The 11,640-nt window shown below is 38.1% G+C and overlaps 1 protein-coding gene across 1 annotated transcript; it reads left to right on the top strand.

Moving 5' to 3' along the window:
* The first annotated feature begins 1,426 nt into the window (after positions 1-1,426).
* On the top strand, positions 1,427-2,013 carry LOC139870060 (uncharacterized). The gene is made up of 2 exons (XM_071857912.1): positions 1,427-1,723; positions 1,807-2,013. Exons 1-2 carry the CDS (start codon positions 1,427-1,429, stop codon positions 2,011-2,013), a joined length of 504 nt encoding a protein of 167 aa, XP_071714013.1.
* The last annotated feature ends 9,627 nt before the right edge of the window (positions 2,014-11,640 follow it).

Genomic DNA, 11,640 nt, shown 5'->3' with positions numbered 1-11,640 from the left:
TTACTTTAAAGAAACCATAAGTCATGAAACTTTGGTTTTAATCTTGTAATGTGTATGTAAGCTTATAAGCTCTTGTTTACAACAAAATTAGAAGACCATAAGATATAGAAACTTAGATCGAACACAAGTATATGAAGTTGTAACTAGAAAGTTAAACTTCCATGTTCTTGAACTTACAAAGTTTCAAGAATAATGAGATCAAGATTAACTAGTAACACTTGACCAACAAACAAGAATCACGAAATTAAAAGTGCAAGAAATGAAGAAATAAACTAATCTACAAGTAATAAGTTCATGGTTGTTCATACTTAGAAAGATTCAAGCCAAGGCTTTGATCTTTAAGAAAGTAAACCTTAAGTTTACAAACATGAACACAAGTATGATAATAAACTCATGAACTTTAAATCTTTAAAACATTTAAGTGTAAAACCATAAACTAGAAAGTTTAGATTCTTGTTCTTGGTTCTTTACAAACAAAAGATGAAAGTAACCAAGATTAGATGAAGATACAAGTTAGAAAACTTGATCTTTAACAACAACAAACAACTAGTAAGTAAACATCAAAAAAGAACAAGTAATAAAACTAGTAATATGATGATGAATGGTGGCGGTTTGGATGGAAGAAAAAGAGAGAAAACAAAGCTTGATACTTACAATATTTGAGAGAAAAAAAGAGAGAAAATGAAGTGGTGTTTGAAGTGTGTGTAAAAGTGAAAGAGTACTAGCAAATAAGTAACCAAAAATTGAAAGCAAAACTCCCTCCCATGCTAGTGTTGGCCGACGGTCCAGGGGCCAAAAGAGGAAGGTCACATGCTAAACTTTCATGCATGGGGGAAAGGTGTGAGGTAGAAGAAGTAATAAAGTTAAATGGTGTGGGAAAGATGTGTAAGTATACATGTAACTAGATTCCTCATAAACTAATTAATCCTTGATTTATCTTAACAAGTCATTAGCATAATGTTGGGCTAACTAGTCCATTAAGGAAGTAGGGTGGGCTTCCAAGTCCATATCAAATAATAAAAGCCCAAGTCCAAGTGTGTAACAAATTAAATAAATAAGCCCAAGTAATTAACTAGTAACCTTAGTTAATTAAAAATGATTAATAATAATTAATCATGAATGCAAATAATATTCTAAATATTATTCGTGAAAAGTTCGTGTGACACAGAGACAAGTCGGGACATGCAAAGTCATGTACGGTAACAAGTAAATATATAAAAATACACTTATTAAACGCAAACATTAATAATAAATATTATTAATTAAAAGTTGGAAAAACCGGGGTCGTTACACCATCCAAACCTTGAAGGATATGCATCGAGCGTGTGTGATCTACTTTGGTGGACGTTGGGATGAGCATTTGCCATTAGTGGAATTCTCATACAACAATAGCTACCATGCTAGTATTAGAATGCCACCGTATGAGATGCTTTATGGGCGACGATGCCGAACCCCGATTTTTTGGGGCGAGGTGAGACAAAAAGAAGTTGGTGGTACCGAAGTGGTTCTTGAGATGAACCAAAAGATTGATGTGATTCGTGCTCGCCTCAAGGCGGCACAAGATCGACAAAAGTCATATGCGGATAAGCGTAGGCGACCAATCGAATTTAATGAAGGTGATATGGTGATGCTTAAGGTGTCACCATGGAAGGACGTGATTAGGTTCCGAAAGAGGGGAAAACTCGCTCCTCGGTTTATTGGACCTTTTAAAGTATTGGCTCATGTTGGTGAAGTTGCGTATCATTTGGAGTTACCGAAGAGCTTGCGGGAATCCATAACACATTTCATGTTTCCTGTCTTCGCAAGTGTCTTGCGGATGACTCGATGTGGGTACCGTTGAACGAGATTACTCTAAACAATAAACTAGAGTACGTGGAAGAGCTGGTTGCTATTCTTGATGAAAAGGTTAAAGAGATTCAGCATAAGAGAATTTGGACTTATAAGGTGCAATGGTGTCACCGAAAGGGGTTCGAATGTACTTGGGAGTCCGAGGAATTTGTGATGGAATTTTAACCTTCATTACATGCGGCTTGGATCGCGGGGACGCGACCCGGTCCAAGTGAGGGGGACTTGTAATGACCCAAAACTTCAAGTAAAGGTACTAGGAGCGCCGCTCCTAGGTGTAAGAGCGCCGCTCCTGTACGGGGAAAAGTTGGGTCTTTTATTTAAATTGTGAAATAAATGATTGGGGCTTTTTAGTAATTTGTGATGTCAGTTTTGGAGGCTAAATGAGTAGATGCTACCCCCAACCACTCATTCTTCATCTTCCTAAAACACACACAAACTAGAGTTAGAAAGTTCTAGTGAGAGAGAGCTTGATTTGGAAGGGAAGAAGGTGGAATCTCACCAAGGTGCAAGTATTAATTTCATTCATCTTGCTTTTAGCTACGAGGTGATACTAGTGGTGAGTCATAACTCCGATTTTCTTTCAATTTGGGGTTGGGGTTTAGGATTGCATGTTATTGATTTAGCTCATCTAGCTCACAAATGGGTGTTTGGAGCTAGCATGGGTGTTGATTGAGCCTTATTGGTGGGTTTTGGGTTGGAAAACGAGTTAGTCATGTGTAGACTTGCAATTTGGGCACAATCACAAGTATTAGTGATTTTGTTGGTGAATGGAACCCAAATGGGTGTTCTTGGTAGTTGATTTTGGGTGTAAACTTTAACTGAGTCAAAATGGGTCAATTGGTCAATTTGGGTCATGAAGTGCTTCTAACCCTTGACCATAAGAGGTATTGGGTTGATTTTGGGACCAAAACACTAGTTTTTAGTGATTTGGGGGTATTGGGTCTTGTTTGACCTAGTTGGTGTTTTGGGTGCAATTTAGGTCAAAGTTTCACTTGTAGGTTTTGGTTCAAGCTACTAGTGTTCATAGCTTTATGTTGTGTGATTTATGCTAGGTAACTTGCTTTTGGAGCAATCTTGAAGTCCTAGCTTGGTTTTTCACTCATCTAATTGTTCAAGGTGAGTGGAGTATTTATATGTGCATGTATATAAGTTGTTTGCTTGACGGTTTAGTGGCGAGTACTATCCGATTGTGAAGGATTTTACTCTTTGTTGGCCACTTGGTGCATTGTGGTGAGTGACATCTCTAATAATGACTCGCTCTTTATTGGCCACATTGTGTTTAGGGAAAGTGGTGAGTGTGATTACTTTGAAGTCCACTCTTTGTTGGCCACTTGTGAGGATGTGGAAAGTGTTACCAATTGAGACCACACTTTCGTTGACCACATTCGGGTGTACATGGTGGTGCCATCCGGGAGGCGCCTTTGTTGGCTATGTACACGGGTTGTTGGTGTTATTCATTTTATGATTAGCACATTTGGGAATGGTTAACCATGTCGCGTTCGTATGATGTATGTTGGTAGTGTAGCGTGTTATATTCTTGTTTATGCGATTAACATGCTAGCTTATACTCGGTTGTGTATGCTTTCTTAAGTGATGCTATCTTGTATGCGATTATGTATAGGTGGAGCAAGTAAGTAAATTATGTATGTATGCATATAAGTATTGCACTCACTAAGCATAGTAGCTTACTCCTTCGTTATTTACCTTTTTAGATTGTGGGGCACCGAAGGACAAGGGTAAGAGTTTGGCATAGCTTGCATGTGGTGGATTCTTGGAAGGCACTTTTGGTAAAGGTCCCGACACTCATGCTCAATAAGGGGTCATTTTGATTAAAATGATTTAGTTAAACTCACGGGTCGTGTTGTTACGAATAACATTATGTTGTAGTTTGTAAGACTTAAACATGGAACAAATGTATTTTGAGTCTTTTGAACTTGTACTTGGGTTCTTTGAATTCGAAATTGTGTTTGAGTGTTTGAGTTGGCATGACACTGTCAAAACTTTGAAATTGCATCACCCAGGTACAGGAGCGCCGCTCCTAAGGCAAAAACGCCGCTCCTGGACAGTTCTTGGTGGTCTTTTTGGTCAGTGGGTAGAAGTGCCACTTTTGGTGACAAAAGCACCGCTCCTGAGTTACAAAAGCACCGCACCTGATTTTGGTGCGCCGCTCCCATCCCCTTTTAAAAAATATATTTGGGTTTTTAATTAAATGGGTTGGAGTCGTTTCAAGTGGTATCAGAGCATGAACTAAGGGAACTAGGTTGCCTTGGGATGGGAGCCTAGACTTAGGTTGAATGGACGTTTTATGCATGACTTGTAAGTTTACAACAACTGTTGTGCTTCAGCGTGCACGTACGAAGTTTATATGCTTGGTGACTACACTAGCATGGTGTAGGACCGACAATGTACTAGGGGTCTAGTTAGATGTTTCACTACGAAAGAATCCTTAGTCGGAATCCAAGGCTCGGTAGACTTACTACAACCGATGTGCCTCAGTCGAACTTACTTTGTATCCGATAAATTTATCTTACCAAGGGGTGACACAGATAGTGTACTCTGAATCGGGGTTCGCGACTAACCAATAACAGAGCCAATAACTACGTTCTATTAGTTGAAAAAGCGATTGAGCTTAAAGCATAATCAGAAAGCATCTCGACAACATACAAAAGCCATTATTTCGGCATTATAACTGACTACATCATAGCATACACTAAATATAACTACTCGCTAATCATGGCAACAATATCACAAAGCACAATAAAGGAAAACATTATATAAAGACAAAGGATAGAAGTACCAGTAGATTAAACGAGTTCTGAATACAAAAGTGACAACTTCAAACTCCAGACCGCTCCTAATACAATCTTCGGCGTTCTTCTCCGGGTACTAGGTTTCCCGCACGGAGTCGAAGACCTTGAAAGTATGACTAATATTGTAGAAAGAGAGAGAAAGAAGTGAATTGAAGTGTGTGTAAAAATGGATGACAAAGACCCTTTAAATAGAAGTGAAATTTGCCAGCAAACGGCTGGCAGGCCGTTTGGCAGGCCGTTTGCAGGGGCCGTTTGCCTGGTGGCCCGTTTCTTATGCCCCTTTTCCTTGGCCATGTGGCAAGCCATTTGGCCTGCCCTGGTTTGCTGAATTCACTGGATCGTAACTTGATTTATTGTCTTTTACCGTTTTCGCTCTAGAATCTTCGTTTTAGCTCCGATTCGCCTGATTCTTTTTGCACCGTCTTCGTAATTACTTGTTCTTCAATTTTAACCGGTGAAGCGGGTATTTTGGCGATAGAGTTTGGAACTTTATTGTTTTTAGGCCTTAATACCGGGGTGAAAACGTGACTTTTTAGCCGATATCAAATATCCCACACTTAGACTTTACTTGTCCTCAAGCAAACTTCTCATTTTTACCTTAAGAAATCTTTTTAGAGTTTCTTTTCTAATAGCCTAAGCGGTTTTCTTTTTATTATAAGAGCGAAAGGTAAGGTGTTATCTATGTTGGGGTTGAAACTATCTCTGCAAGCATGCGAGGAGGTTACATGACTTAGGCTAGCTTTCATGGGTCACTCAAATCACACAAGTGTTTAGGGTTCCCTATAGATCGAGGAAATGAATTCATTCATAGCCAGTCATGTTGCACCTATCGTCATAGGCTTGATGAAGACTCAAATCCTTCCTACTAATGTGAGAATGGTAGTAACCATAGCTTCTAGGTAATTTGTCAATGATGGAAAGGAATTTTGGAGTGGTGGTGGAGTTGTTTTAAGGGGGTGAGAAAAGGTAATATAGTCTTTTGAAGACTTTTATTCAGGATTTCGAAAAAACATAGGATAGATAGGAGTGCTGATATTTTTGAGAAGCACTTTTGAACTTTTCTCCTTTGGATTGATAAGCATTTGCGGTCGAGTTTTTCTCCGGCGTTTCTCTTTATAAGTTCTGCTCCTTTTTTCAGAACTTTTGAAAATACACATTTTTTATAGAGATTTTTTCTCGAGAAACTTTTTACCGGTAAACTTTTTCAAGACCTTTGCTATGATACTTGAGAGCTTTATAACATTGAGTTTTCGAAAGGATTCTCATTTCTTGGATTTTTTGAGTGATAGTAAAGATTATGTGGATGACATTGGTAAAGTAGAAGTAGTGAATGTGTGAAAGGCTTATTTTGACAAATGGCTAGCTCTTCTGAATATAACCGAATCACATTTCGTTGCTTGGAAATTCAGATCTAAAGTAAGTTCTGATTCTGAGCACAGACATGGGCACTCTCAACGGAAAATAGCGAAGCATTAAAGATGAATGTTGGCCTTATTTGGGTGCCTCACCATAATCAATTTAGGTCGATAATGCCTAGTAATGCAATGCTCTATTAGAGATTTGGTTCGTCTCAACAAGATTTTCACCCTGCTTAAGCCTTAATTTTATTTACAAACGTTTCAGGTTTTCAAAATTACTTTTTCGGAAAGGCTTTCTCTTGTTAAAATTTTTTGAAATTTGGCTTAAGAACTTGGAATCTTCGTAATGGATTATTTTAATATAGCATAAAAACTCTCTCATCCTATTCTAGTGAGTGAAACACATTTTTAGAGTGAGAAAGCTCGATTTGGAGAAAAAGAAGAAGCTTGATTCACAACAAAGTCCGAGTGTTAAAGTTGTTCATCTTGTTTCTAGCTACATTTTGGTAGTGGTGGTGATGTGACGTGGGGATACCATACATAACTCTCAAAATTTATACAAGATGAAAATATTACAAATAATCACGCACCACTATCGAGCACTTAAAACCCGGTTATTATAGCACTTAATGTAAGTATTCTTATCAAGTTCGTCCCGTGAGAGCGGTGTAAGTTGAATACTTGAAACTAATAGTTATCCTAGGGGTTTTTTGATTGGGGGGTTTTGCGAAAGATTTTAACTAACAACTAAACTTTGCAATTAAACAAACTTAAACATAACTAGCAACAAGTAACAAGTGATTAAGAAATGAGATTTAATCAATAAGACAAAGGGTGTTCACTTATCTAAACCTCTCCATGCTTGGATGGCCCTTGTTTTACCCAATTTGATATCACTTAAATTGTTTGAACTAGTAAATGTTCTTAATCAAATTATACTTTAGCAAATTCACAAAACCATGGTATCCTAAGATCAAGTAATGTATGAGTTGATTATTGAGATTATGCTTGGGTTGAAATCACTTAAAACCCTTTAACCATCAAAGTCACCTAAGATAGTCAAACAACACTATGATGAACAAAGGTCAATTGAAAACCAACTTAGACTAGAAACATAATCACTTGAAATCCCTATTCTAGTTGTCTAGATCACCTAAGGTGTTGAAGCACAAGTTGATTCACTTCTCAAATCACTTAGAGAGCTACTCAACCTAACCTCATAGCTAACTCAATAACACTAGCGCATGTATTTTCATTCGAAACAACTTCATTCAATAGATTAAGAGCACATCATATGCATTAAAGATTCATAGATAAGAAAACACAAGTGATTTATCCAAACATAGAAAAGATTACACTAGCAATAATCATAAAAGCATCAATAAACATCATCTTGAGTGATTACAAGCAAAGATTCAAAGCTAGATGAAGATAAACAATGATTACAACTAATTATTGCAACATATGTAGAAGTAAAGTGAAGATTACAACTAATAAGTGCAAAATAGATAAAGTAAAGTAGAGATTACAACCCAAAATGAATAAAAGAGAAAGATCTAGAGCTAATGATGATGAAACTTGAGCTTGCTTCCTTCAGTTCACCTTAAAACTCAAATGGATGATGAAATTAGGGTTTTGTGTGTGAAATTCAGAGTAAAAACTGCAGCTCTCTTGAAAATGACCTATCTTTTTCCTTTTAGAGTGGTGAAAATTCGGGCTGAAACAGCGTCACGAGCGCCGCTTTTCTTTTAGGAGCGGCGCTTTTGGCTTAAAACAGGAGCGGCACTTTTGACTTTGGTGTGTCGTTTTTGGCTCGACAGGAGCGACACTTTTGGCTTGAAGAACAGCGCTTCTGCTCACTGATGAAAAATGGAGACAAATCATGCATAAGAGCGCCGCTTTTTCTTCTGTAGCGGCACTTTTGGGCCTTCAGGAGCGGCGCTCCTCTACAGGAGCGGCACTTTTTGAGCTGTTCCCTGCACTTGTCATTTTCTTTGCACTTTTTGAGCATTTCTTGGTCAATTTTACACCAAGTTATACATTTTGCCTTGAGTCGACACTTTGGCGCAGGAAAACAACTTTTGGGCCCAACGAACATCAAAACCGAATGAAATGAGGGCGATATTGTGTAATAAAACATACATAAATGGAGCAATATCAACCCCCTACATTTGAACCTTGCTTTTCCTCAAGCAGGCAAATCAATAGAACAGGGGCTTGGAGAAAATTAGCGTTCAAAGATTAAAGCCAAAGTGCAATGAATAAGCAACAAGTGATACCTCCAAGAATGAGCACTTGATTGGCTAGAATGAACTCCAAAACCTTTACAATTGCCGAGGACCAAGCATTCTTCTTCTCTCCTTCCTCTACTAATGACATGAGCACAAATCAACGCTTCAATAGTCTTCGATCACCACCAAATCAACTACAATTCAAACCTAGGTCTACCTGAAACAATCATTCTCCGGTCAAAGTCAACTCCATCACCTAGGAGGTCATCAAACACTAATCATTAAGCCTAAGATTTTTCACAATAACAACTTTGACCTCCTTGACTTTGACCAATTGTGTAGGATTTGCGGGATAGCCATCATTTCAACCAAATCAAACCTCAACACTATTCACAATATAATCAAATTCACCAAAATACATAAAAGGTGACTCAAAATATATGCAACAAGCTCAAATCACCATAAAGCTCACAAAATGTACCCAAATTGAGAATGGATCATGAAAAATCATCAAAATTACCGTTCGCCAAGGATTCCTTCGTGTAATAAGCGTATGCCCCAAAAAGTATGATCCTTTAGTCAATCTCATGATGGCTATCTCTCTTCTACCTCCATGCTCCCAAAACACCAATGTTTCGTCAATTCCAAATATAATATCGTCAATTCCATGTTTGGGTTAAGGTGAGTGCGCCAAAGCTAGGGGACTAGGTACCCCTATCTTTATTGGTCAACTCGGGCTGGGGTCAACCTGCACTCATCAAGCTTTCTATCACAAATCTATGGTTTCTCTCATAGTAGGGCGAAAGCATTGACAGAGGTTCATGGAATTAGGGCCCCACGTGGCTAAAATAAAAGATCCATCAATTCCAAAATTTGGGTAGAATTTGAATTCCTTGACGAGCGAGTGTGAGCCACTCAGGAGTGTTAAAGAAGAGACCTTTAACACCCGGCTAGAAAGACTTTACTCCCTAAATGAATCAAACTTAACTTGGGAGACTTTACTCCCAAGCTTGGAACAAAAACTTGACTTGAAAGACTTTACTTTCAAGTTTGGTACCCGAGAATACTTGGAAGACTTTACTTCCAAGTTTGGAGCGTAAAAGTACTTGGAAGACTTTATTTCCGAGTGTTGTTGTTATACTTCCCACATAACAAGCTTTTATGCTTATTTTGAGAAAAGGTAGGAAGTAGTTACTACCTTTCCGTTAGTTGAAAGATCAACGGGGTGCCATAGCTTTTAGCTATGGGTTGTGTTGTCTAGCAACACTAGCACGAAGCCATTGCTATTCATCAAGAAGATAGCACACTTTGAAGCTCGGTGGCTCCTCTTCCCACGGTATGATACATCGATTGAACCATCTTGAAATGATGAGACAACCAATGTCAATATGAAATGGTGTGGATTAGGAAGTGTCCCACACCAAGTAGTACGAAATTCGGGAGACTTTACTCCCTACCGAAGTGGATAGACTTGAGTCATCCGGAAGTGTTAAAGCACGAAGCTTTAAACACTTGGTTTTTGAAGCAATGTGCATGAAAGACTTCAAGCACAAGTTTTGATTTTTCTTTTGATTTTAACATTTGAAGCACAATCATTTTTTGAAAAGTGAAAGACTTTACTTTCACTTGGGGTGACAATTACCAACATAAAGGGAAGACTTTACTCCCCTAATTTTGTGAAACAAAAAGGAAAAGACTTTACTTTTCCCAAAAAATTTCAAGTTTTAACCATTTTAGTGTTTATGATGTAAGTTAATGTAATGGTTAAAAACTTGTTCCAAAATTTTATTTTCATCAACATTGCAACCTTAATCCTTAATAAGCATATGCGACAAGTTTAACCCGAAAAAGTTCAAAATGACCCGAGATTTACTCACCCCCTACATTTAGTTTGATGCAATGCCCTCATCCTATTAAACGAAAAATTTTCAGAAAATTGAGGGACATTTTGAATTAGAATAGAGAAGAGAAGAGAAAATAAAAACCGTGGTAGATCAATTGGTCTTTGTTGTCACCACTCGAGAAACTTAATCATCAAAGAATGCAAGTCGATGATCTTGATGCCTGAACTTATAGCCAGGCATGGATCAATCATCAATAAGGTGTATCCTGCCACTAAGAACCACAACAAGCAAGCAAATACAAGCAACCAAAAGAATATCCACACACACCCATTGTCAAATTATTACAAACATAGAGATGATCTTGTGTGAGAGTAGCAATATGGGTCTACTACTTCACAATGAATCGATAATTCCAAGTTTCACACACACAATATCAAATAAAGTTAAGTTACATGCCAATTCATAATATAAATTGTTCACAAACCATGATGAAGATTGATTACCAAAATTCCACATATTGTTTGTTTGTTATCTCGACACCCTTCCGAATGCACTCTTGATAAACCAAACGTTCCATGGGCATCTCATCTGACTCATTGAAATTGACTTTCAAAAACTTAGCGATTCGAGTCACGCACTGACCACCAACACTTGGAAGCTCTGACTTCTCGTCACTTGGGTCGAAAAGATAACTTGCGATAAGGTTGGGAATGTGAATGTGCTTTTTATTGTAGATGCTATAAATCAACCAAATATCTAACATCATCATCTTATCGACATCCTCCGTTCGGTGGAAGACCGATTGGGCAAAGAACCTTTGGATGCGGCTTTTGAGTGCGCCAGAAACTTGATTAGTGGGGTTTAATTTGATATGACTAATTTCACTCCATGCTTGCTTGGGATCAAACTCATTTGGGTTGTAGGTTTCACATTTTTCCAAGTATGCGAAGGTGGAGTCAGGATCAGAATCTGTTTAGAGTCCTAGGCATGCTATGACTTGAGCCATGCTCATTTGCCATTCCGCACCCCTAGCCTAAATCTGAGGTAGTTGCGGATCCATGGGAAGATGACCTTGAAATCAACCCTAAGAGTTGCTAAGAACTCACGAGTTAGCAATGGGTAAACACATTATTTCATGTAAAGGAGCATCTCCCATGGGCGCATAACCCTAATACCCTCTTCAACCGTGAATGTTTCCCTAATCTGATGACCTAACCCCGCCAATTCAAAATCGATCCAATTGATGTACTTGGCCCAGCAAACCGGCATGTGTAGCCTATTAACCACTTGATATTGATTTGTTTCATCCGGTAAAAGCACTTGTAACCACTCGTGAGCATCAGTGGACTTTTCATATCCTTCTCCTTTTGAAGAAATTCCCTGAAATAAACTCAATCAAATGATAAATGAAAAAAAAAAAAAAAAAAGTTTTTGATGTTAGCATGAATTGGTTATCTCACATTCAAAAATCAATGGGATAAGATGTGCCCCCCTACATTTAATTCTAAACACAAAGCTTCATAGAAAACAAGTGTGGTAAAAATTTCTC

Source organism: Rutidosis leptorrhynchoides, chromosome 10 (assembly GCF_046630445.1).
Source record: "Rutidosis leptorrhynchoides isolate AG116_Rl617_1_P2 chromosome 10, CSIRO_AGI_Rlap_v1, whole genome shotgun sequence".
NCBI lineage: Eukaryota > Viridiplantae > Streptophyta > Magnoliopsida > Asterales > Asteraceae > Rutidosis > Rutidosis leptorrhynchoides.
Note: the sequence above shows the minus strand (reverse complement) of the source record. Positions and strands in the feature narration are given on the sequence as shown.

Coding starts and splice junctions, on each gene's coding strand:
- LOC139870060 (XM_071857912.1), top strand. CDS start 1,427: ATGCTTTATGGGCGACGATGCCGAACCCCGATTTTTTGGGGCGAGGTG. Junction 1,724..1,806: donor CTTTTAAAGTATTGGCTCAT/GTTGGTGAAGTT, acceptor TGTCTTCGCAAG/TGTCTTGCGGATGACTCGAT.